Source organism: Cucumis melo, chromosome 7, assembly GCF_025177605.1.
Source record: "Cucumis melo cultivar AY chromosome 7, USDA_Cmelo_AY_1.0, whole genome shotgun sequence".
In the NCBI taxonomy this organism is placed as follows: domain Eukaryota; kingdom Viridiplantae; phylum Streptophyta; class Magnoliopsida; order Cucurbitales; family Cucurbitaceae; genus Cucumis; species Cucumis melo.
The window spans coordinates 23,899,228-23,926,067 of record NC_066863.1 but is presented as its reverse complement, the minus strand read 5'-3'; the positions used below and the strand labels follow the sequence as shown (position 1 = coordinate 23,926,067).

Sequence of the window (26,840 nt, the reverse complement as noted above, 5' to 3'; positions counted from 1 at the left end):
CACCCTAAAATTACAATTTGGTTTTAACTTAGTTTGAATCTAAAATTATGCCAAATATAATGTTTAAATCCCTATATTTAGTTTGTATAATTTATGAAACAATAATTTAATATACATCCCTCATATGTCATAATAGAGTCGAAAATCAAATCTTTGCAATTTAATAATATTTTAGCATATCTCTTCAGTTAATCATTCCCACACATTTTAAATAATGTTGCCAATTTTAAAATATACTATACAATAATTTAAGATACATTCGTCATATGCTATGATAAAGCTAAAATCAAATATTTACAATTTAATAATATTTTAGCATATATCTCTTCACTTAACTATTTCCCCACATTTTAAATGTGTTCCCTTTGAATTTTTTCAATGGCTTTACAACGAGTGAAAACTGTATTGGATGGTGGATGGATTGAATCATCCCGATATATTGATTATCGCATTCTTGATGTATATGTTCCAGTTTCATCGTCGTTTCAAGAATTTGTAAACTGCATCCAAGGTAGACTTTTTCCAACTACAGAACTTTCTGTCTCTTGATTGATCGTTTATTGAAATGGTTGCAACAATTCGAACCTCATTCAGATTGTTGATGATAAGGATGTGTCTTGGATTATGTTAGTCATGTTGAAATTCTCCGACAATGATTTACTTTGTTGTCGTTGACACTGTATCTGCTAGTGATATTGGAAATACCCCGTATTTGAGTAGCGAATTACCTAGAGCTCAAGACTCACGTAATGAAAATGGAATTATTGACCTTGATGCATTTGAATCATCTCATACTGGTATACCCATTAGAGTTGGATCGATGTTTAAGAATAAACCAGTTTTGAAGAAAGCTATTTATATGTTTATTGTGAATAATAGCTTTAAACTAGTTACTGTTAGGTCCAATCGTACATTGTTCGATATTAGATGTAAAGATTCGTCTTGCCCTTGGTATCTACGTGCTTCGGTATTAAAAAAAAGTGATATTTGGATAATTCGTAAATTTACGGATACACATCAGTGTTCTGTTGACATCGTGGAGAATGATTACAGACAAACAACATCCTGGATTATTTCTGAGTGTACGAAATCAATATTTAAAATGAATGACAAGGCTCCATGTTGTCCTTCGGATGTTATCAATTATATGAAGATCCACCATGGAGTGAACGTAAGCTATGATAAAGCTTGGAGAGGACGTGAAATTGCTTTGAATTTCATTAGGGGTACTCTGGAGGACTCGTATGCCATGCTTCCTGCATTGATTTGAAAAAATCCAGGTATAAAAACTACAAATACACTGTACTTTAAAAAATAACACTCAGAACAATTTAGAAATACACTGTAATTCTAAATTGTTTTATTTGACTGTTTTTAGGTACATATACGGCTGAAGAAGCAAATAATGAAGGCCAGTTTAAATTCTATTTCATGGCACTAGCTGCTTCAATTGATGCATGAAATTATTGTGGTACCAATTATTTCAGTTGATGGTGCATCCATGAAGAACAAATACCTTGGTACGCTCATTTCTGCTTGTACTATTGATAACAATTCTCAAATTGTGCCACTAGCTTTTGCTGTTGTTGATTCAGTGAATGATTTGTCATGGACATGGTTTTTTTGGAATCTTAAAGTCGTTTTTAGGGAGCATAATGAAATGGTAATTGTGTCTGATGCTCACAAAAGTATAGAAAATGGGTTTAATGTCGTTTACAACATAGCTGAACATGGATTATGTGCATTCCATTTGTTGAAGAACTTAAAAATGTGCCATAGCTTAAACACCATTGGAATTTGAGTACTACATGAGACAACTCGAACAACTATCTCCATCAATTAGGCATGAGTTGGAGGCTGTTGGAAAACAAAGGTAGGCTAGGGCATTTTTTAGGAGAAAAAGATATTAGGTGGTTACAACCAACATCTCTGAAAGTATGAATTCTACTTTGAAAGAATAATAAGAAATGCCTGTAATTGGACTTCTAGAATCAATTCGTAGTTTGGTTCAAAAATGGTTCTATGAACGTCGTACCAAATGGAATTTCCAACGCACGAAACTTTCAATTAATGTAGAAGATATGATTCGAGAATCTTTAAGGGAAAGTCGCTCAATGAATGTATGTTGTTTAATATTCGAAAAATAAATGCAATAAGTATGTATTCACTTATTTATAGATGACACTTTTTGTATTGATTTGACATATATATCCTGTAGACTAACATGAATTTGAAGTCCACCATCATAAGGAACAATTTATCATCAACATTTTAGATCGCACATGCTCATGTCGTCAATGAGACCTTGATCTGATCCCTTGTTCTGCATGTATTGCATTGTCCACAAGGAATCTTAATCTACATTTGTACATTGATAAGTTCTACTATGTTTCAAATTTGATAAACTTGTACAAGAAGGGAACACGTCTTATTGGTAGCGTAGACCAAAATAGGAATACGCACCAAGGTGGCAATGATGGAATACTTTCACCGCATGTTAAACATTCAGCTGGAAGACAAAAAAAAAAAGAGAAGAGGTTTACTTCATTTTTAGAGAAAAAAGCGATTGTTTGTTGTAACAGGTGTGATAAAAAAGGTCACTGTTGAATAAGAAATTTTGGAACCAATCACAAATTGCCACATCATTTACTAAAATAATTATATTTGGGATTAACTAAAAATTGGCATGTGTCCCAAATTAAATTTAAAAACAAATTGAACAATTCTAATGATGTCACGTGTCTTTATTATGACAATTGGGTCAAATTAATTATTTTGATTCAATTAAATATTATTTAGTTAGGCTAAAATTCAATTGAGCCAAAAAATAAGCTTAATTTAGCCTAAAATAAAATATGACCCAAATCCATGTGATTGAGCCCATGGGTATGGTCCATGGACCAGAATAGGCTCAAGTTCATAAAAGCCCACCAGGGAACTCTATAAATAGAGGAGTTCTCTTCATTTGTGGGGGTTGGAAATTTTTGACTCCATAAGGTCTAGGGATTGAATTTTTTATTCTCCCAAGAGATAGAAGCCTCCTCAACTCCTGAAGTCAACCAACCTCGAAGATCAAAGTTCTTTGAAGATACAAACTTTCTTCCAAGTCTCCAATTTCAAGAACACATTCAAAGATTGAAGCTTCTTTGAAGATCCAAGCTTTCTTCCAAGTCTTCAACTTCAAGAACACCCTCGAAGATTGAAGCTTCTTCGAAGATACAAGCTTTCTTCCAAGACTCCAACTTCAAGAATATCACGTGCTTCGCTTCCTCAAATCAAGCGTAAGCATCCAGCCGAGAGAGAATCAGAGGATCAAATTCTAGAGATCGAACCACAACGCATTAAATCAACATAAATACAACATCAACACAAGTTCAACTCCACGAATCAAATTTCTTCGGAAATCTCGTGTGAACAAATTGGCACGCCCAGTGGGACCTCTCTACCTCTCATCTCTCTCTCGTCATCCAACTACAAGAAAATCAATGGCAACAAATAAGGCTGCATCCAAATCTTCTGCTGCAAGTGACTCTTACATTGGACTTGTCACCCAAAGTCACTTAAAGAGAAGCATGCAAGAACAAGAACAAGGTTTTGTCCTCAAGAAGAAAAGTTTGGAACAACTGATAGAATCTCCTAAAGGCGGGATCATCATCAGAGATAATCCTTTGTTCGACAACTCTACGCCTGCTTCTAATCTATCAGACAAAGAATCACACCTTGAAGTAGTGTCTGTCATGATGGTAGATGTGACAGCTGAGGCAACCATGGCAGAGATGGAGAGAAAAATAAATTTCCTAATGAAAGTTGTTGAGGAGCGAGATCATGAAATCGCCGCCTTGAAAGATCAAATGAAGGCTTGCGAAACTGGTGAGTTAAGTCAAGCTCCTGTTGTCAAAGCTACTGATAAAGGGAAGAATGTGGTACAGGAAAACCAACCACAACAACAATCAGTCTCTGTTGCTTCTCTCTCAGTTCAACAGCTACAGAATATGATCGCGAATTCCATTAGAGCTCAGTGTGGAGGACCACCGTAAACTTCTTTCATGTACTCTAAGCTGTACACCAAGAGAATCAACAACTTGAGGATGCCACTTGGGTACCAACCTCCAAAATTCCAGCAATTCGATGGAAAGGGCAACCCAAAGCAGCATATCGCCCACTTTGTCGAAACATGCAAAAATGCAGGATCAAGAGGAGACCAACTAGTCAGGCAGTTCGTTCGAAGCTTAAAAGAAAATGCTTTCGAGTGGTATATTGATCTAGAGCCAGAAGTAATTGATAGCTGGGAGCAGCTGGAAATAGAGTTTCTCAACCACTTTTATAGAACTAGGCGTGTCGTCAGCATGATGGAGTTAACAAATACAAAACAGCGGAAGGGAGAGCCAGTCATCGACTACATAAACCGATGGAGAGCTCTAAGCCTGGATTGCAAAGACAAGCTCACAGAATTGTCTGCAGTAGAAATATGCACCCAAGGTATGCACTGGGAACTTCTCTATATTTTACAGGAAATAAAACCTCACACGTTTGAAGAATTGGCAACTCGCGCCCATGATATGGAGTTGAGTATAACCAACAGAGGAGCAAAAGATTTCTTGGTTCAAAGAACGAGGTGTGACAAGAATGAAATCAATGACACTAAAAAGATTGCAAATAGTGTCCTAAACGAGTCTATGGTTGTCCAAGAGACTCCATTGAAATCTTTCTCTAAAAGAAAAGAAAGAAAATATGAAAGAAATCATGATGGCGATGAAAAACGACACCCAACTTTTAGAGAAAGACAGAAAAAAGTTTATCCCTTTCCTGACTCTGATGTTGCAGACATGTTGGAGCAATTAATAGAGAAGCAACTTATTCAGTTGCCAAAATGTAAACGACCGGAGCAAGCAGGAAAAGTAGATGATCCTAACTACTGTAAGTATCATCGGATCATTAGTCACCCTGTTGAAAAGTGCTTCGTATTGAAGGAGCTAATTCTAAAGTTGGCTCGTGAAAATAAGATTGAGCTGGATATTGATGAAGTAGCTCAAACAAATCATGTTGCAGTCAATATGACTTCAAGTGTTTCGCCATCAATACTGCTTTATGATTAAAGGGAAAGTTTGATTCAATTTGGGACTTTCGAACCTATACTTGTTCGATTCCAACAAAAGATCATGACGTCGAACTCTCAAAACAAAGAAGAGCCAATTGAGGATGAGGGCGAAGAATGGATAGTCGTGGCTCATAAAAAAGAGAGACAAACAAGTTCCGTTCAAACGAAGTCGCACTTCCATCAAAAGCATTCAAAAGGGAACATCTCCCATAAAAAGAAGGGAAGAAGGAACAAGAAGATGTGGAAGCCTAAGCCCATCAAAGGAAAAGACGAGGACTGCCTCCAACCTCGACAGTCCATAACTTTGGCAGAATTCTTCCCAAGAAGTTTCCTTGAGGATCATCCAGAAGAAATACTAGAAGTCACAACATGTCATACTACCAGCATAGTAAAAGTCGACAACAATTATGATTCTTATGAAGAAGTAGACAATTCAAATGAAATTAAGCAAAGGACTTCTGTCTTTGATCGTATCAAGCCTTTAACTACTCGATCTTCAGTCTTTCAAAGATTGAGTATGGCCACAAAAGAAGAAGAAAACCAATGTCCAACGTCTACTTACGCTCGAACTTCAGCTTTCAAAAGGTTAAGCATCTCCACATCGAAGAAACATCGACCTTCAACATCTGCTTTTGATCGTCTAAAGATGACAAACGATCAACAACAAAGAGAGATGAAATCTTTGAAGGCAAAACCATTTCATGAAGAAAATGATGACGATAAGATTCACAGTCGTGTCCCATCACGCATGAAGAGGAAATTGTCTGTTGACATAAATACAGAAGGTTCCTTGACCGTGAAACCAAGATTCATTATCTTCACCAATCCCATAAACGAAGGAGATGAGAAAATTCTTGATGAAAATAAAAGTTGCTAAATAAGCAAATCTCCTTATCGCAAGAGCCTAAACTGCATGGTGCTCCTAGCCCACAAGAGCTTAAAAGGTAAATGGCGGAAAAAAAAAATTGAACTACGTTATGACTTGATCCCTATATTATAAAGGGTACGTAGGCAGCTTAAAGGAAACTTTAAGTTCAGTCCAGTAAAAAAAAAAAACTCAGTTGAGAAGAATGGAAAGCAAGAGTAGTGTCATGATCACATAAAGCATGGCATTAGCAATTGATAGTTTTCGTTCTCATCAAAGAATATCAACTTAAAGTTGAAGATGCCTTAATGGGGGCAATATAACAAAATTAAAAAAAAAGTGTGGCATTAAGAGCAAGATGTTGATACTTATAAGGTGGCATCATTCTTTTGAAGTTCAGCACTCCATCGCCAAGTATAGAAGTTCCTCAAAATCAAATTCGGGGGATTTGTTAATGTTTCTTAAAATTTAAGATCACAGAAGATTAGAAGTTCCTCAAAATCAAATTTTGAGGCTTTGTTGATGTTTCTTCAAATTCGAGTTCAAAAAATTATTCATAAAGAACCATTCAAATGCAAGACTGAAGACTTCACCAGTGCTCCACCGACTTTAAGGATTGCACTGTTATTTTTTTTTTTTTTGTACAAGATCGAAGGTTCCATCGATGTATTCTCATATTCAAGCTCAAAGGATTCTTCTTCAATTTAAATTTCAAAGTATTGTCTTCTTCAAGCAAAATAATAATAATAATAATAATAATAATAATAATAATAATAATAATAATAAATAAATAAATAAAATTAAAAAAAAACTCTATCTCATTTCTAATATGTTATGCCTTGAGAGGACGACAACGGTGCAACTTTACCATTGCTTCCCCAAGAAGACGTCGATGGTACAATTTTGCCTCCACATCTCCAAAGGACGATGGTGCCCGATCGCTCCTACCAGGGGTTGGATCTGACGGCAAAAGCCCGATCGTCCCCCGATAGAAGTTGGATCGCTGACGGCAGTATCATCCCTCCAAAGGACGATGGTGCCCGATCGCTCCTACTAGGGGTTGGATCTTACGGCAAAAGCCCGATCGTCCCCCGATAGAAGTTGGATTGTTGATGACAGTATCACCTCTCCAAATGACGATGGGCCCGATCGCTCCTACCAGGGCGGTAGATCTGACAGCAAAAACCCGATCGCCCCCCGATAGAAGTTGGATCGCTGACGGCAGTATCACCTCTTCAAATGACGATGGTGCCCGATCGCTCCTACTAAGGCGGTGGATCTGACAGCAAAAGCCCAATCGTCCCTCGATAGAAGTTGGATAGCTGACGGCAGTATTACCCCTCCAAAGGACGATGGTGCCCGATCGCTCCTACCAGGGGTTGGATCTGACGGGATCGTCCCCCGATAGAAGTTGGATTGCTGACGGCAGTATCACCACTCCAAATGACGATGGTGCCCGATCGCTCCTACCAGGGGTTGGATCTGACGGCAAAAGCCCGATCGTCCCCCGATAGAAGTTGGATCGCTGATGGCAGTATCACCCCTCCAAAGAACGATGGTGCCCGATCGCTCCTAACAGGGGTTGGATCAAAAGCCCGATCGTCCCCCGATAGAAGTTGGATCGCTGACGGCAGTATCACCTCTCCAAATGACGATAGTGCTCGATCGTTCATACCAGGGGTTGGATCTGACGACAAAAGCCCGATCGTCCCCCGATAGAAGTTGGATCGCTGACGGCAGTATCACCTCTCCAAATGACGATGGTGCCCGATCGCTCCTACCAGGGCGGTGGATCTGACGGTAAAAGCCCGATCGTCCCCCGATAGAAGTTGGATCGCTGACGGCAGTATCACCCCTCCAAAGGACGATGGTGCCCGATCGCTTCTACCAGGGGTTGGATCTGACGGCAAAGGCCCGATCGTCCCCCGATAGAAGTTGGATCGCTGACGGTAGTATCACCTCTCCAAATGACGATGGTGCCCGATCGCTCCTACCAGGGGTTGGATCTGACGACAAAAGCCCGATCGTCCCCCGATAGAAGTTGGATCGCTAACGGCAATATCCTCTCCAAATGACGATGGTGACCGATCGCTCCTACCAGGGCGGTGGATCTGACGGCAAAAGCCCGATTGTTCCCCGATAGAAGTTGGATCGCTGACGGCAGTATCACCTCTCCAAATGATGATGGTGCCCGATCGCTTCTACTAAGGCGGTGGATCTGACGGCAAAAGCCCGATCGTCGCCCAGTAGAAGTTGGATTGCTGACAGAGGAGTTACTCCTACAAATGATTTAAAAAAAAAACAATAAAAACAACAATAAATAAATAAATAAATCCTTACCTTTTGACAATAACTCTAGTTCCTAAAAAAAAAGATGGAGAGTTAAAAAGAAAAAACAAAAAACAAAACAAAACAAAAAGGGAGAAGAGAAATTTTTTTTCTTTTTCTTTCATACCTTTGTTCTCCTTGATGAGAAAAGAATGATCATGGTATGAGTCTATTTATAAGGCTAACAAGTCCAATTCCTAATAGGATTTGGAAAAGTTTTAATTTCCTTTTTAATAATAAATAAAATTAAAATTCAATTCCTAATAGGATTTGGAAAGGTTTTAATTTCTTTTTAATAATAAATAAAATTAAAATCCAATTCCTAATAGGATTTGGAAATGTTTTAATTTTCTTTTTAATAATAAATAAAATTAAAATTCAATTCCTAATAGGATTTGGAAAGGTTTTAATTTTCTTTTTAATAATAAATAAAATTAAAATTTAATTATCTTATGATATTTTATTTTGGAATAAAATCTCAGATTTCACTTTTAAAATATTCAAACATATTTTAACATTTTAATTTTAAAAATGAAATTAAAATTCAATTATCTCATGTTAAAATTGGTCATTCCAAATTATTAAAATCAAATCAAACCATCATCAAACTTAAATTTTTATCCTCAAATTAAAGTAAATTCTGGATAAAACCTTAAATTTTTCTAAATTAAAGGTTGACCATATCCCAACTTTACTTCAAATTTAAATCAAACTCATGTACTAAATTCATAGTTTGATTAATTGGATATGTCAAATTGAGCAAAAAAAAAAAAAAAAAAGCTCATATTTGGACTTTAAATTTATCTTTTCGAGATTGACCCACTCATACACGTGCATAAATCTCGAAATGGGGCATTTGTTGAATAAGAAATTTTGGAACCAATCACAAATTGCCACATCATTTACTAAAATAATTATATTTGGGATTAACTAAAAATTGTCATGTGTCCCAAATTAAATTTAAAGACAAATTGAACAATTCTAATGATGTCACGTGTCTTTATTATGACAATTGGGTCAAATTAATTATTTTGATTCAATTAAATATTATTTAGTTAGGCTAAAATTCAATTGAGCCAAAAAATAAGCTTAATTTAGCCTAAAATAAAATATGACCCAAATCCATGTGATTGAGTCCATGGGTATGATCCATGGACCAGAACAGGCTCAAGTCCATAAAAGCCCACCAGGGAACTCTATAAATAGAGGAGTTCTCTTCATTTGTGGGGTTGGAAATTTTTGACTCCATAAGGTCTAGGGAGGATTCTCCCAAGAGATAGAAGCCTCCTCAACTCCTGAAGTCAACCAACCTCGAAGATCAAAGTTCTTTGAAGATACAAACTTTCTTCCAAGTCTCTAACTTGAAGAACACATTCGAAGATTGAAGCTCCTTTGAAGATCCAAGCTTTCTTCCAAGTCTTCAACTTCAAGAACACCCTCGAAGATTGAAGCTTATTCGAAGATACAAGCTTTCTTCCAAGACTCCAACTTCAAGAACATCACGTGCTTCGCTTCCTCAAATCAAACGTAAGCATCCAGCCGAGAGAGAATCAGAGGATCAAATTCTAGAGATCGAACCACAACGCATCAAATCAACATAAATACAACATCAACACAAGTTCAACTCCACGAATCAAATTTCTTCGGAAATCTCGTGTGAACAGTCACAATTGTAGGTCTTGTAAAGAACCCATTCAACGTTAAGTTATTGTTTTAGTAATTTCTATATTTAATAATTTGAAGTTGTAAGACTTTATATTTCCTTTATAATTGTCTATATTCATAGTTGTATTTATCAAGTGGGTTGAATGATGAATGATTCGTTCAAATAAAATTGATGACTTTATATTTCCTTTATAATTGTCTATATTCAAAGTTGTATTTGTTATCAAGGGTTGAATGATTCGTTCAAATAAGATTGATGTTGTTCATTGAAATACAAAGTATTTCTTATATTTTACAGTAACTTAGGTATGTTGACTAAATACATTATATTGTATTGATTCGTTTTAAATTCAAGATTTTCAAACTAGATACATTAAGGTCGTCAAGGTCGTCCTAATATGAAAGTAATGACATATATTACCACATAGGGGCAAGATACATTATGTATAGTTTCTAATCGTATTTGACATGTATAATTTTTTGTAAATATAGTATATTGGTTTTTTCTGAATAGGTAGGTTATATGATGTTGATTATAGCAACTATAAGTTGTACATATAAATTGTATTATTATATTGCCTTCATATAAACATCAGTATCCAAATACAATGTATTTTAATTTACTTAATTTACAACTTATAAGTCTGAATTTGGGAATCACTTTACAATTAAATTGATAAATTTCATATATCTAAACACAATAGATTTTAGTTGAACAAAAAATTTATAGATCTAATGTAATTAATCTAATAAAACAATAAATATTCCCATAAATTGTAGACCCCTAACAAAAAAAGTTTAAAATGAAACTATCAAGCCTGACTTAGGTGCATATCAAACAATGGTCTTTCTAGAGAAGAATTCTCTTTATCTTTGTTTGATGGAGCTACTTTTCCTCTTAAAGCATCTATCTATATGCCTATTGAAATTGGCGTAACCTCTCTATATTGGTTAGCATTTGATCTTTTCATTCTTTGTTCCCCGTCTTTTTTCATATTTACCAATCTTTCCTTTGTGGTTTTCAACTAAAAAAAAAGGAAGTCCATTAATAGGATAACAAGTTACAACTTATATATAAATTAAATATGGGATATGCTTACATGTTTTGGAATAAGCCTCGTTGCTGGATTATTTTCTTTGATATTTGAAAGTCTGTCCTCACTTGGCATTTTTCCTTTAATCTATAAGTTGTTGGCAAACAAGAGTTTATATTGAGTATGTTATTACCATTTTCGAAATTTTGGACCCAGATTCATATTAAGAATGTTATTACCTTGGCCATCTATGGTCTATCTCTAATTCTGCCAAATGCTGGTTGCACATTCTTCAACATTCTTGGGGTTGAATTCAATGAACATTGACCCTGTGCATTTTTTAATATTTCTCAGGTATTAGTTAATAGTATTATAAGAAATCTATCATTCATATACAACCATTCACATCCTTAATTATAAGATCTTAGAAGACGACCTAGGGCAAGGTTATAATATGGACAGTCAAGAGGCGGAGTAGGTTATGAAATAGCTCGACTCCCACGGGGCGGTTCGAAGAAAGTCGACTGATAAGGAGTCAATGAACAAGGAATTGAATAAAGAAAGCGAAACGACTGTATTATAATATTAATAGGAGTGCAACGAAAGAAATCCATATAAAGAATAACCTCCTTTTGAGTATATTCCACTAAATTCAAGCAGTGAGGACTAGCTGAATTTCCTGGAATAGGTGGTCAAATCACAAATCCTACAAGCGAAATTTCAAATACCTTGTAATTATGATCCATACATAAAACTAATAGACATCCATTATAACAATCGCGCACGATAACAATAACAAAAATACATGTCACCACTGATCACAGAGACCCTTTTTCACTTGGTCAGAGTTTCAAATACCCTATAATTGAGAGCTACACTTCTTATGATCACAAACGAAAATTTATGATCACAACAACCTATCTCATGCAATTAGAGTTCAAATACCCTGTAATTGTGATCCGAACTTTTTAAATCTAATAGTCATCAATTTATTAAGTATTATACTAATCAAATATCACGCATCCATTCATTTAGTATTATACTAAACCATTCATTCGGTAATGTTAATAATGATAAATGAATCACAACAACACATCTCATGCAACTATAGTTTCAAATACCATGTAATTGTGATACAAACTTCTTGCTATGAGAATCCAAACACCTTGACGTTACAAACCATTCATGATAATAAACAGACTCTGATCACAACAACCTATTCATTAAAATATCACACATCCATTCATTCAGTATTATACTAATCCATTCATTCAGTAATATTAATAACAATAAATGAATCACAATAACACATCTCACGCAACCATAATTTCTAATACCATGTAATTGTTATCCAAACTTCTTGTTGTGAGAAACCAAACACCCTAAAGTTACAAACCATTCATGAATAACAAACTCTGATCACGACAACACATTCATTAAAATCTCATGCATTCATTCATTCAGTATTATACTAATCAATTCATTCAATGATATTGATAATGATAAATGAATCACAAAAACCTATTTTCACTTACCCAGAGTTACAAATACACTGTAATCGACATCTACACTTCTTAAAACTAATAGTAATCATTCATTCTCTAGAATTCAAATAGCAACCATTAATAATAACAAACAGACAAAGTTTCAAATACATAGCAACAAACCATTCAAATACATACAAATGAATCACATCAACACATCTCTCGCAGACATAATTTCAAATACACATCTCTTGCAACCATAGTTTCAAATACACTTTAATGACCATCATTCATTACAACAAATAGTGCCAAATTGTAAATAACCCAAAGAAATATACATATCATCGATTGTCACACACTTCCTAATATGGTTAGCCTACTCCACACAGTTAGAGGTACATATTCAATGTATTTGATATACAAATGTCCTTAAACTAATATTCATTCAATACAAGAAACATACACACATCCAAAACTATACCGTTTTTCTTCTGTCTTCTTTTTTCTTGATTTCGTCATATATAACACTTTCATCGATTGACCATATCAGCCTGTTTATCTCCTCCTTTGTTTTCTACATGGCTTATTACAATATGTACATATGTTAGTTTATAATATGTATTATACACAGTTTCAACAGGTTGTACTATATTTAATTTTTTTTCTTTACCTTATACGGCGAACGATCTTCATCTTTGGCTATTGGTGGTGTTCCTGATTTTGCCATTCTAGGTTGCCCACCAGCTTGCCCTTTGGAAGTTTGAGTTCGACTTCCATCCATGAGCCCTTTTCCATCTTTGTCTTCATTGTCATCTCTTTTACTGAGCATCGTTGGATTGCTTGAATCCAAGTTCAAATCTTCAACTTCATCTTCTTCTTGGTCCTCTTCCACCTTGTCAAGGTGCTCTTTAAACATCCTTGCTCCCTACATAACAAATACATACCACATACAGTGTATTTGTTAAGATTCTGTTACATGCACACAAATTATTGAAGTCTACAAAACATGCTTACCATAAATTCATTGGTGTCTTGGGCACCCGAAGAACTAGGTTATTGGCTCTTTATTGCTTCTATTATTTCATTCATCTTCTGCCCTAGTTCTTCAAACCGAGTATTCATTTTTAATTCTACATATTTAAGAAAATCAAGAATACCCTTCATACTTTTCTCTATCCTCTCTTGGCTCTTCTTAATCTTTTCTACCATTCTTGTCAGACCATCAATCTGACTTGTAAAGGGCATGCCTCTATTTAGCGAAACATGGCCTACACAGTCAGAATTGTAGATCTTTCGAAGCTCATCTTCTGCTTCTTTGAGTATATCTTTTTTCGCCTCGAGGAATGGTACAAAGTATGACATTCCCACTTCATTTGGTGTGGCGAGCATGGGAGACACTTCAAGTTGTTTCAATAAGAAACAAAATACTTTATAAATATTAAAATTGTTATGAATATTAAAACTCCTACAAATTACTAGATTTACATACTGTTGGCGAATCGAAGACCTTTTGTTTTAGATCCTTCCATTTTGGTTGTGTGTCGGCTACCCAATTTATAATCCTAAGGACTTCATTTGAAATTCTCGTTGCAAAGTAGTTGGACAGGGTACTCAATGTTGGGATTACCTTATAAGCCCAAGCAAGAATGGGGAAAATAAATCCTCCCATCGAAATCCCTGTTTGTCCCTTGCTACAAACGACCCTATTCATGAACTCTATTAAGAGTTCAAAAGTAACTCTACCCCATGGGTACCCATCAAAGAGTTCATCATCATCTACCATAATGATGTGATCCCACTCTATACTTAGACTTTCTTGCCTAGGGATCAAAAAACTCTCGAGAAAGTACAATTTGACCATTTTTATCATATCTTCATCGTTGCTAGCATGCTTATGTTGAACACCACATTCAAGTACTGCCTCGTTAGTTTTAAGGTGTTCAAAATATACTCCCTTTAGCCGCCCACCCCCTATATATCCTCTTGGTTAATATCAGAAATCTTATGGCAGTTTAGGCCGGTTATAAGGGCAAACTCTCTCAACCCAAACTTCAAAACTCTCCCTTCTATTAGAAAATGAAGCTGACTAAATGATTTGGGTTTGCACATTCCCTGAATAAGGTGCAATAACAATTGGGAGGACTAGTTTGTTATGAAGAAGTTTAGAAAGTGCCCAAATATCCCCTCTCTAAACCTATTACTCAGCCTATCTCCAAGATTTTCTTTAATTTTATCTACTACCGTGCTCCTTGTGTGTAAAATTGATCTTTAAAGGCTCGTTTATCCTTTCAGAGCACATTAAGTAGATCGAGCCCTAACATTGATGTGAAAAAAACTATCAGCAACCGCATATATATCTATCACTTTCAATTGATCAACACTAAAGATATATTAAACAAAAAAAATTGTAATTACCACAACTGAATTTCAGACAACCTATAGAATTGAATACACTGTCAATATATTCAATGTAATAGAACATGATTTTCATTCATAATAAACAAATACAGTGTATTAAATGCACCACATGAGAATTGAAAACATACAGTGTAATGTAATTATCATACTTCAAAGCATACATTCAAAAACATAACATGAGTTTACATTCAACATACAAACTACATAAAACTCCACATACGTTCACAATACATATGTCGACTTCTGGAATTCAAATACACTCAACATACAAACATAAATTGAATAGACTGTCAATATAAAATACCATACTCTACATTCAGAACATTATTTACATTCACAATACACAAATATAGTGTAATTAATTGCACCACATACATGAAAATTTAAAACATATAGTGTAATGTAATTATCATACTTCAAAACACACGTTAAAAACATAACATGAGTTACATTCAACATACAAGCTACATAAAACTCCACATACGGTCAGAACATATGTTGACTTCTGAAATTCAAATACACTCACCATACAAATACACTCAACATACAAACATAAATTCAAAACATGTAAATACACTCAACATACAAACTACACATATGTTGACTTCTAGAATTCAAAACATACGTTCAAAAACATAACATGGGTTACATTCACAATACCATACTCCACATTTTGAACATGAGTTACATTCAAAACACAAGTTACATTCACAATCCACAAATATAGAGTAACTGAATGAATCACATACAGCAGAAGTCATAAATACTATGTAATTATCATATTTCACATAGACGACAGTACAATACAACACATACCTCGGATTTTTCCGGTTTCATTGGTGCTTTTCCCTTCCCCCTTTGATCTTCTCTTGCCTTTTGTTCTTTTTTAATAGCCTTCACCTATGTTATAAAAGGAAAATTTATAGTCAATACAAAAAATAATCAACACTTTATCAAATTATGTGCTTACTTTCTTTCCCTTTTCCACACCATTTTTTCTCTTCTTAGTATCCATTGGTCTTTCATCTTGTTCACTCGTCGATGAACTCGAATCTTCATCTACCGCTGTCTCACCCTCTCCTTCTTCATCGTGTTTTTCTTCTACTTGTTTATCTTCTTCTCGTTGTTCATCTTTTTCTCCTTGTTCCTCTTCTTCGCTTTCTCTTTCAGTATCTATCTGTTTGTCAAAGTTATAATCAATTTATATAATACATGATTGAAGTACAACAAATGGGAAACTATGCCTTTTCTTCAATCTCTTTTTGTTTCTTTTTTTCAGCCTTCCTTCTATAAACTCGACATTTTGAAACCTACACAGACCACAACATCAATAAGCTTTTTTGAAACCTAACATACCACAATTCATTGGAAAATAAATCTGCAGTTTACCAAGCTTTTTATCCTTTGTTTCTTCTGTACAGTGACATCTTCTTTTGGCAGTTCAGTCCTCCACCTCTTTTTTGAAGTTACCAGACTGTCTCGCTTGCTCCTTGATCCTTCTACCACTATATTTTCTATTCTCTGATAGGCATAGAAAAAGCTATAAACATCTACAACTTCTGTATAATTCTTAAAAACATATATTAGTACCTCCTCAGAAGAATTCGACAAAGTTTAAATTCCAGTTGGCAATCGTTTCTTGGAACCAGTGATCCCCGCAGCTCTTAATCGATAACTTGTTCTCGTTCTGACCTCTCCCTTCCCCTTTTTCATCTTTATCTTCTCTAAAATTTATAAAATCAATATATATTTATAAATACACAACAACTCCCACTTAATCTTCTAAAATAAAGGGCATATATGTTCATATTTTATTTGTACAATATAAAAAGAGAATAAAATAAACAAATAAAATATAAAATATCCGTTCAACTGTATCTATAAATTTAACATTTAAGTAGAAAAAGAAAGTTAGTACTCTATTTTCAAAATAGAAGAACATCAGTCAAGAAGAACCATGATATATAAAACAAATGCAAAGAATGTGAGAATAGGGGACAAATTCTAAGAAGAAAATTTGAGAACATGGTATTTTTTATCTACTTGCAGAAAGTGAGAGAATAGGGAACAAATCTAAAGAAGAAAATAGAAGAACTCACCGATTTGAAAACGAACCAAAGAAAAAATTTGAAGCAAACGAAGGTATTGAAAACGACGAAGCGAACCTGAAGATGAAAAGCGTGAAGATTGAAGATTCAGATGAAGATTCGAAGACTTGAAATAATATAGCGAACCTGAAAATTGAATGTTGAATTTGAAGTAGAATATGCTGAAGGGAAATGAAAGAAAACAAACGGTTGCATACCTGAAGGGAGGCAAAAGGAAACGGAAGAAAGTGACCTCGAAGTGAAGTGACGAAGTCGAACCGTTCTTCAACGTTAAAATTCAACGCGAACGGAGAAGTAAAGAACGACAAATGAAAAGCGAGGAACGACGAACCAAAAATTCAGGAACAACGAACAAAAATATGGCAGTGCGAATGAAGAAGATGTGAAGGAAAGGAGATGCTAATCGAAGGAAAGGAGATGAGACAAAGAAATGCTATGGTTTTCAAAAGTGAAGAAGGAGATGCTAGGGATTTCAATTGTTTCCAAACTCCAAATAATGAATGGGATGTGAAATGGTGGCATGCGATTAATGGATTCTGGAGGTGCATAGTTTGTATTAATCATAGGATGCAGATTCTGTTACAAGTGTATTTACACATTTGTCACTTAGATAGAGGCATTTAAGACATTGTTTTTCCATTTTTTATTTAAAAGTTTTCTATTTTTCTATTTTATTAATTTAAAACTAAATTTACCATTTATCCAAAATAAACCTCTAGTTTTGTATTCTTCTTGTCATCCCTTAATAAAAATTAAGGTAAAAATGTTAAAACTTGTGATCCAAATGAAAACTAAACACAAAACACAAACAACATATTAAGAACTATTGTTTTCTTTTATAAATGAAAACTATTAAAATCAAAGCTTTAAAAACAAAGTTAAAACATTTTAGCACAAAGTCAAAATAGAGACCAAACTCAAAAGTACTAAAATGTAATATGGATTAGAAATTTATTTTTCTAACCTGCTTCCATTTCACGAAATAAGTAAAATAATGTTAAAAGTAGTGGTATTTCACTTTTGCTTTGAGGCTCCCCTCTTATCCTAACCTCTCAAGTCATTTCATAAAGTTAGATTAGAGTCAAGTTCAATAGGGTCTTCTTTCCTTGCCAATTCTGCCGAACCCATTCCCTTGGCTATATTATAGGTATTATCTCTTGTGAGACTTGCATTTATGAAATCTAAGGTCACGATAATTTTAGTAATAATTAACATATACTCCTTTTTTGAAGTCGATCAAATCTCACATGTCTCCCTTATTCTATAAATAATAATAAAAAAAAAGATAATTGGCACTTCCTAAGATATATTGGATTTGACAACACCCATAGTATAGCAAAAAGTAAAAACCATAACTTATGGTGGCGTATCTGTCAACCCTTTTCGTGGAGTCTAAAAAAGAGGGGAAAATGTCATTTCTTGTATCATTAACGTAGTTTCAAACTCATCAATTCACCACTTCAGTATTAATAATCCTGACAACGAGAATACATGGTTTCATTAATGGGCCAAATAACCACTAGGCCCAAATATATACTTTAGTTCATCTGGAAAGCCCAATAAGCCCACTAAGCCTAAGCCCATACTGCTCCCCAGGGAAAGCCAACCCATTAGGTTCGTGTACATTATGAAGTATGGGAAGAGGAATTTCGAAGGTTCATTCTCCCAAACCATCTCCAAGGAATGGGGGGCAGTATCAAGGAGTAAAAGGACAAAAGAATCCCATTCTTCAGAATCTTCATTGGGATGGATGAAATGGATAGCCTCTTTTTTCACCTATAAATAAAAATCAAGCAAATCCCATTGTTCAGCACAATCCACTTACCTTATTGGAAGAAGGTATGGCCACAGCATTTGTAAGAGGGGCTCACACAATGAACTCCATGTTCTTCAAGTAAGAGCCTTCTTCAACTCAGCCATCAACTAATTCTTTTCTTCCGTTTATGATTCTGTTTTTCAACAAGAAAGCAGTTTTTAAGAACATCAGAAAAGATTTATATTTACTTCTATTTCCAGCATTATCTTGTCATCGATCTATAATCAGAATGTTGCAAACCAAAACAAAGGACAGTATTGGAACCAAAGTCAATTAGGTTTCATTTGGAATAAGTTTGTTGGCTGGTACAATTAGTACATTGTTTAAATTTGTATTAACGTAAGATGTAAAACACGACACATGGAATAACGAGACAGAAACGTTACCCTTTTTTTTTTTCTGATTCTGATTCGGTTACATTCTTTGGCAGACCGATTGGGCGAAAGGGCTTCCACAGGAAAAGCTCTTCTCCCGATATGATGAGGGAGAGAGTTGAAACAGAAAGCAAGGAACTGAAGAGCAATCAGAGCCATGTAGGGGGTGAAGCAACTCCTTGGGTGCTTGATGGGCGAACTGGAATTTATTACCCTAAAGGCCATGAGAAGGTCCTCGACGGCATTCCTGATGGCGGTGGAGCTACAGTTAACACCCAGGTCAACTGGTTTAACGATGAAAACATCTAAAAGGGTGTTTAACATTGGCCTGTTGCTCCATCCACATTACCTTATTGATTCTGAATTCACAAAAAGCAAACAGAGCAAGCGTTTTTATTGTTAAACCGATGATATCCGTTTAAAAAGCAATTGTATCAATTAAACTCAATAAGTACAATTTAGAGGTAAATACTAAGATTCAAATCAACAAGCACAAAAATATTCCGAAAAATTTGTGGTTGGGTTTATTATATAATTAACTAGAATCAACTATACTTACAAGCTTGCTGACGATGTATACAAACAAGAACCGTATTGCTCTGAGACAAGCTGTTTCAAGAAAATTAAAGATTAGATATCTTGACACTATAATCAACAAATGGGTTTTATAGCATACATTTTAAATGACTAAGTATGGATAGAGAATGTAACGCCAGTGACAGAATGAAGGGCAGGCTTACTCGAATTCCATGTGGCTGAAATTGATTTCTAAACTGGGTAGATTGGAATACCACAGCAAAAGCAAAGAAAATAAGAGTCAATCATGTCGATTTCCAGAAGGAAAATATTTTATTGAACCATTAAACTCTCTCTTGATTTTTTTTTCTCCACATAAGAAGAGGATATCACACATGGATTGCTTTTGGTATAATTTGATTTCCTTAAAAATTAATATATCAATTCATTAATATTATATATCATAATACTTAAATATAATTTAGATAAATGTGTTTCATAAGCATTTGTTTACCCAGAATATCGATTAGGTTCAAGTTGTGTGATATTGATCTCCTCTTTTAATAAGTGCTGATTTTTTTACTAACTGCTTATGATTCAATCAAATGCAAAAGATATTAACACTGGTTTATTTCCTATAAATTGATAATGCATGTGTTTTCCACACTTCCAAGATTATCCCTTTCCTCTTCGTCTATTTTTTCCCCATGATCTTTTAATCTTAGTTCATAATTTATTCTGTTACCATTTTCCAAAAAAAAAAAAATACACACACACAGCACGCTCACTGAAAAAAAGGGAAGAACAAAAAAAGAGGCAGAAAGAGAGGCAGACATATATTGCAATAAATAAATGGAAAAAAAATCTGGCTAACATGGGCAATAAAGATGACTGGAAAAAAGATTAGATGAGTTAGGTAATTAATATTCTGAAGAATTTTGAAATGAACAAGCAGAAAAACAAGTAACATTTCAAACGGCAAAATAGATCAGATATGCATCAAACAAGAACATCTACATAATTAAGCAGACCATGCTTGCTATACACACATGTATACATATTTTAGTTCAACAGCATCTGTGGGAGGATTTGAATCTTTGAGCCTTTAAGTCAAGGGTATATACTTCAACAAGTTGAGTTACATTCAAGTTGGTAGGTTCGTAGGTTGCTAAATGTCTAAATGGTGAACAAAACCATCTTATATATAGATTTTGATGTCAGTTTGATAATTTTCCAATTAAGTTGATTCTCTTCTTTTAACTTTCAAATTGATTACTTTGGTCCAAAACTCAAAAAAATAATTGATAATTGTTTTGTCTTTGGTATCATACTGCCATCACTTATTTGACAAACGGATAACATCACTTTAAATATGCGTAATATCAAGCATATGTTGAGCAATTATCCGAGTTATATTCCAATGATTACTCACCTCAAAGAGTTAATATACATATTCAAAGTTCGCCATTCCCTTGCTCAATAATTAACTGCACAGTAATGACAAGTACCAAAATGAGTATTTTCTCAAGTCTAGTGACTTATATAGGTCTTAAATAAATAAAATAGTATCATCCAACAAGTTCTCTTTTGAACTCAAAGTACAATCAATCTGTACTACAAAAACCAATATAAGCATCAACTGGTCAAGATCTAAAGATCAAAAGTTTGAATCCCCACCCTACATATTATTCAACTTCAGAAAAAATAAATAAACCTATACAACCAAGCCTGTTAACTAAAGACATTCATTATATATTTTTCCTTCGAGCCAGATTTCTTTGCTATAACAAAAATAAAAGTATTTAACGAAATTATACTCACTTTTCAGCACTTCAACTTAAATAGCTTTTTTAGATGGAACTTAAATAGTTAAATGTGCAATTCGTAAATTCCTAATAACAGTAATTTAAACAAAACATGAACAAGAAGAGAAGAAGAAGAAAGAACTTAGATGTGCAGTTCAGAGACCTCAGGCCTAAAGCTCCACATGCTTAGTGGTCAGTGATGTATGCGGTAATGACCCAACACCGCAGTTACAGAAAAAAATGCATATAGTGCTTTACAGCATTTTCAGTTATAGAAGAAACACAATAACAGCAGAGCATATTTTTGTCATTTCTGAGTACAAGATTGATGATAAGATGGAGTAGATGGACTTACACATCCATGAAAGTGAAAGTGCTTTCTGTGCTCCAATTCCAATATGCCAGTGAACAACTCTCAAATACGACATTGCACCCTGCGAACGGCTACATGGAGATCCAAGCCCGCAAAATCTGCATCAACACTGTACATTCTCATTGTAAGTAAAGAAAAAACCTTAACTATCCCAGCTTTCCATCCCAAATATATTACACTAAAAATGACAACCCAACCTAATATGTTTGTCAGCTTTCATCCTTGACTTTGAGTCCGAGAACCAATGTCATTCTATAATTATCAAATCAATTGCCATCTTTTTTCTCTGAGGATCTTTGATAGAACATCCTACGTTCAAATTCTCATCATGTTATATCCCTAGGAGCTAAGTACTTCTGCTTCCCTGATCTGTTAAAGAATAATAACAAGTTTTCAAAATATATAAAACCACATGCAAACTAACGATACTATACACAAAGTGGAAATGGAATATGCTATAAAGAAAAAGCCTACCAACCTCCAGAGACTAAGGACGGCCTTCCTTTTTGGCTCTTTCATTTGAAGTCTTGAACAAGAGAAGGAGAATTGCCTCAATGCATAAAGAAACAGTATTAACGGATCTGATCGCTGATGAAAAGGTCAAAGATAAAACAAAAATAATTTTCAGATCAATTGAACATGAAACGATAATGACAATATCAACAGATACTGAGGTAACGAAGAACCTCTGTAAAAATTAGATCAGTCTTGGCCAGTGATAGTAGGTCGATTCCAACCGTGTACGAGAGTAGTGTAAGTAATTTCATCTACAGATAATCCCTCAGTGGCCATTTGATCACATACTTTAAAAGCATTGTCCATGTCATTTGCCTTACAAAATCCATTAGTCAAGACATTGTAAGTAACAACATCTGGGACGATTCCACTTTCTTTCATTTTTGTCAGAAGGTTATATGCTTTTTCCATATTCCCTAATTTACCGTAGCCATCGATCATGACAGTGTAGGTAAATTTGTTAGGATGTATGTTAAAAGAGATCATCTCAAGCCAAGTAGATTCAGCAGTATCCATTTGCCCCAGCTTACAATAACCGCCAATTAATGCAGTATAGCAAACAACATTCGGCACAAATCCTTCCTTTCTCATTTCATCAATAAGATGCTTTGCATCTTCAACAAGACCAATGTCGCACATGCCATGTATTAGAGAAGAATATGTGGCACAATTTGGTAAAATTCCCTTGCTTTTCATATTTTCACGAAGTTGCAAAGCAGCAGCTACATTTCCATTCTGGCAATGAGCTCTGATAATTATATTGTAGACAATGGAATTCAGCTCCATTTTCTTAGAGAGCAACTCATTAAATAGATTTTCAACATCTTCGATTCTGTTAGCTTTACAATAACCGTCCATCATTACCCCATAAGTGTGAACATTAGAAATCGGCCCACTAGCTTTGAATTCATCCCAAAGCTTAATAGCATCGTCCAATTTTCCTGCATTGCATAGTCCACGCAATAGAAAATTATAAGTATAGATATCTGGCTGAATTCCTCGTTTAGTCATCTCTTCTTTAAGTCTAAAGCATCCTTCAACTTTTCCCTCTTTGCAAAAACCTAAGATGAGTGCATTGTATGTGATCCGATCCAATGGAAGACCCCTCTCTAACATCTCTTTGACTATTCTAGAAGCCTCTGGCAAATTACCAGCCTCACAAAGTCCATGTATTAGAGCGTTGGAGGTCACCTTACTTGCTGGAGACCCTTTCTCCAATAACCTAAACCAAAGTTCAGTTGCTTCTAAATGTTTACCATCCTTGCATAACCCACATACCAATATGGTTAAGAGTGGATCACTAGGCCTGAAATTCCTAGATAACATCATCTTAGTAAATCGGAATGCAGAATGGTACCTAAACTTCTTACATAGCCAGTGGACAACCGAATAACATTTATCAGGGTGTATAGATAGCCCATTTGATAATATCTCCTCAAGAGCATTCTCTGCTTGCTCGATTTGATCACTCTTGCAAAATCCTTGCAAGAGAGTATATAAAGTAACTGAAGTAGGAGTTATATTTTTGGATATCATAACATCTTTAATCCTAAGTGCTTCTTTGATATTTCCCATTTTGCAGTATCCATCAATTAAGTTATTGAAGACAACTACATTTGGATAAAAACCCGCACCAATCATCTCATCTAAAATATGATTCACTTTGTCAAAACATTTTAGTTTTATCAAACCATTAACAAGCGCACCATAAGTTTTAAGATTTGGCTGAACCCCTTCAATTGTCATCTTCTCTTTGAGCTCAAAGGCATGGTCTAATCTCCCATTCTGGCATAAACCATTGATAATACAATTATAAGTAACAACATTGGGAGAAATACCCAACTTCTCCATTTTCATGAATAACTCAGTGGCTTTTTCCATCTTCCCTCCCTTGCACAAAGCATTTATCACATTTGTAAATGAGAAAACATCTGGACAAACACCTTCGGACATCACTTGAAATACTTCACAACATTTCTCAAATTCATTAGCCTTTACCAACGAGCTCAATAAAAAATTACAAGTCTTCAAAGATGGAAAGGTTCCCTTACGAGCAAGCAAATAAAACACATCAATAGCACAACCAAAGCCAAGATTTCTGAATTGTGTGCTGTATACATGTATCAATAAATCAAATGCCTGTGTCCATTCAAACCGCCCAACAACTGAAGTTAAACCAAACAATGCATTAGCTATCTCAATGTGAAACTTTTTGAAATCCGAATTCAACACCGGGAGATTCCCGTCTATCAAACGAATCAGAAGCAGTCTTGCGGGGGGTAAAAACTTAGAATGAACAAGCAAAAGAATCAATATACAATAAGAATGAATGGTAAATCGAAACTTGAAAGAATCAGACGCAAAGTAAAAGAAATTAAGACATGTCATGGGGTTGGCTTTCAATCCAATGGAGAAGAAGAGCTGATCAAATTGAAAAGGAGACAAATGGGGCAAGAGAGCACTACATTTAGAAGAGTCGAGAGATGAATTAGAAAGAACAGAAGATACCCAAAGATGCAACTGATCCTGGGACTGCCATGGCGGATCCTGATGGTGTTCTTTATGCGGTTGGGTGGAAGACACACAGGCCAGCCGACGAGAGAAGGGAAACAATACAGGAATTGTCTTATTGATTTTAAATCTTGTCAAATGCATTGAAGAACTAAAATTGGAGATTAGAGGTTTAACGAAGATCGAATTGATGAGCTTCAATAGAGGAGGAGGAGGAGGAAGAAGAACGTTGAGATGGATTGTAAAGGATGGAGGCTGAGCTAGGGTGAAAGGAGAAACGCTGTGAGGCCGGAGGCGGAGAGGGAGTAGAGGGCGGGAGGAGAAGAACGTGGAGCCCAGGAGTTGGGCCACGAGAGAACAAATTGAGCGGCTGGTTTTGGTGGTTTAAGTTTTCGAGTGCCATAAAGTGTCTTTATTTTGGTTGGACGATGTCAATGTTATCGTAGTTTTGGGCTTTAGTCCATATGTTAGACTAGGGTTTGTATTCAACTTACCAAAGACCAAGTGGTAAAATTTGGATGAATATTGTTGTTTTGAAAAAAATTAGAGAAATAGGGTAGTTTACACAATATTTAGAAATGTGTGGTTTCCGTCTCATGGATTGAACCCAAGACTTATGTACTCTCTCTTCTACAAACGTCATGAGTTTGATCTATACACTTCTTTATATTATAGGTTTAACCCAACCCACGACCCACACTTTTTTTTTTTTTTTTTTTTTCTGTTAGGGGTTTAACCAGACCTATCCACCATTTTTTTTTTAATTTCAACAGTAGTGATGAGTTGAAAACCTAACTTACACATGATATCTTTTACCTTGACCCAAACTTTCAAATTTCTTTTATTTTTAACTTATAATTAATAAATCTCTAACAAATTTTCAATTCTCTTCGGAAAAAAAAGAACACGACTGTTTAACTGTTTTTTAATGATTCATAAATGAAAAAATTAAATCTAAATTAAAATGTATGTATCACTGTTTACACCCATTTGAAAATTAAAAATAAAATCAATGTGTTCCATAATCAGAATGTCGTTGATTTTGAGCTGGTTATCGTCGTCAACTTTGAACTCTATGTTGCTTTGAATTCTCTTGATTCTCAGGTTTTTATTAGTACTCTTGTGGATTTGATACCTCTACATGTGCTCCATAACACATATATTTGTTATGTTCTCCGTGGCCCCGTCCGTGTCCATTAATGTATGAAATCGATGAACCGACATCCATGTACGAAGAAGATGAACCGACTTTAAATCAAAATATCATGTACCATCCCTTGAATGTTACGTGCGATTAAATTATTAATTATTTAATTTATATTCTAAATCCAATACTCGAATTTCGTATATTTAATTTACCAAATTATCCTAGTTTTCATAATACAAGAGCAAAAAAGAAAAAAAAATGGGTCAAGCAGTATAATCACAATAAATTACCTAATTTAAGAGTAAAAGAAGAAGTCGAAAATTCATGTAATTGTACTAAATTCATAACTTAAAAACGAGCTACATTTTTTAAATAAAATGATTAAAATTAACAAAACTTATAAGTATAGAAATTATAAAGGAGAAAGAAAATTGATTAAATAATATTTAAACTTAAATGGATTAATTTTAAATAAGTAAGGATTAAAGAACAATTGAGGAAGGATTGTGGAAGTATTTGGAAAAGATTGAGAAAAGATTGAGAAAGAATTGAGGGATTTGAAGAAGGGTTATGATAACCCTTCCTCAAACAAGAAAAGGGTTGTATAACTATTTCCTCAATAGATAATCTTTTCCCTTCCCCAAACACACTAAATCTTAACATTATGGAAGGGTTAGTGTTATGATAAACCTAGTTTTATGATAACCCTTGTTTGGGGGAAGAGTTTAGAAATATAGTTTTATGATAAGAGGTGTTTGGGGGAAGGGTTTTGTGGTAAAGGT

General features: G+C 34.8%; 3 protein-coding genes across 8 annotated transcripts; 1 reads left to right on the top strand and 2 right to left on the bottom strand.

Annotated features, from left to right (window-relative positions):
• Window positions 1-12,784: 12,784 nt before the first annotated feature.
• On the bottom strand, window positions 12,785-15,786 carry LOC127150161 (uncharacterized). The gene is made up of 3 exons (XM_051087095.1): window positions 15,709-15,786; window positions 13,145-13,399; window positions 12,785-13,056 (listed from the first exon to the last, which is right to left on the bottom strand). Exons 1-3 carry the CDS (start codon window positions 15,727-15,729, stop codon window positions 13,030-13,032), a joined length of 303 nt encoding a protein of 100 aa, XP_050943052.1. The 5' UTR covers window positions 15,730-15,786; the 3' UTR covers window positions 12,785-13,029.
• A 2,614-nt stretch (window positions 15,787-18,400) lies between these two features.
• Window positions 18,401-25,320, bottom strand: LOC103493057 (pentatricopeptide repeat-containing protein At4g19440, chloroplastic). Of its 6 annotated transcripts, none has more exons than XM_017045694.2 (9): window positions 22,571-25,320; window positions 22,363-22,472; window positions 22,082-22,253; window positions 21,867-21,993; window positions 21,139-21,193; window positions 19,931-19,963; window positions 19,750-19,799; window positions 19,203-19,549; window positions 18,401-18,949 (listed from the first exon to the last, which is right to left on the bottom strand). In XM_017045694.2, exon 1 carries the CDS (start codon window positions 25,053-25,055, stop codon window positions 22,587-22,589), a length of 2,469 nt encoding a protein of 822 aa, XP_016901183.2. In that variant the 5' UTR covers window positions 25,056-25,320; the 3' UTR covers window positions 18,401-18,949; window positions 19,203-19,549; window positions 19,750-19,799; window positions 19,931-19,963; window positions 21,139-21,193; window positions 21,867-21,993; window positions 22,082-22,253; window positions 22,363-22,472; window positions 22,571-22,586. The 6 variants fall into 6 exon arrangements, with proteins under 6 accessions (XP_016901183.2, XP_008451905.2, XP_016901180.2 ...); XM_008453683.3 differs by lacking the exon at window positions 19,931-19,963 and having other exon boundaries at window positions 22,571-24,565; window positions 24,909-25,320; XM_017045691.2 differs by lacking the exon at window positions 19,931-19,963.
• Window positions 18,750-19,701, top strand: LOC103493056 (uncharacterized). The gene is made up of 2 exons (XM_008453681.3): window positions 18,750-18,894; window positions 19,247-19,701. The coding sequence occupies exons 1-2, from the start codon at window positions 18,842-18,844 to the stop codon at window positions 19,497-19,499; spliced, it is 306 nt and encodes a 101-aa protein (XP_008451903.1). The 5' UTR covers window positions 18,750-18,841; the 3' UTR covers window positions 19,500-19,701.
• Window positions 25,321-26,840: the final 1,520 nt, after the last annotated feature.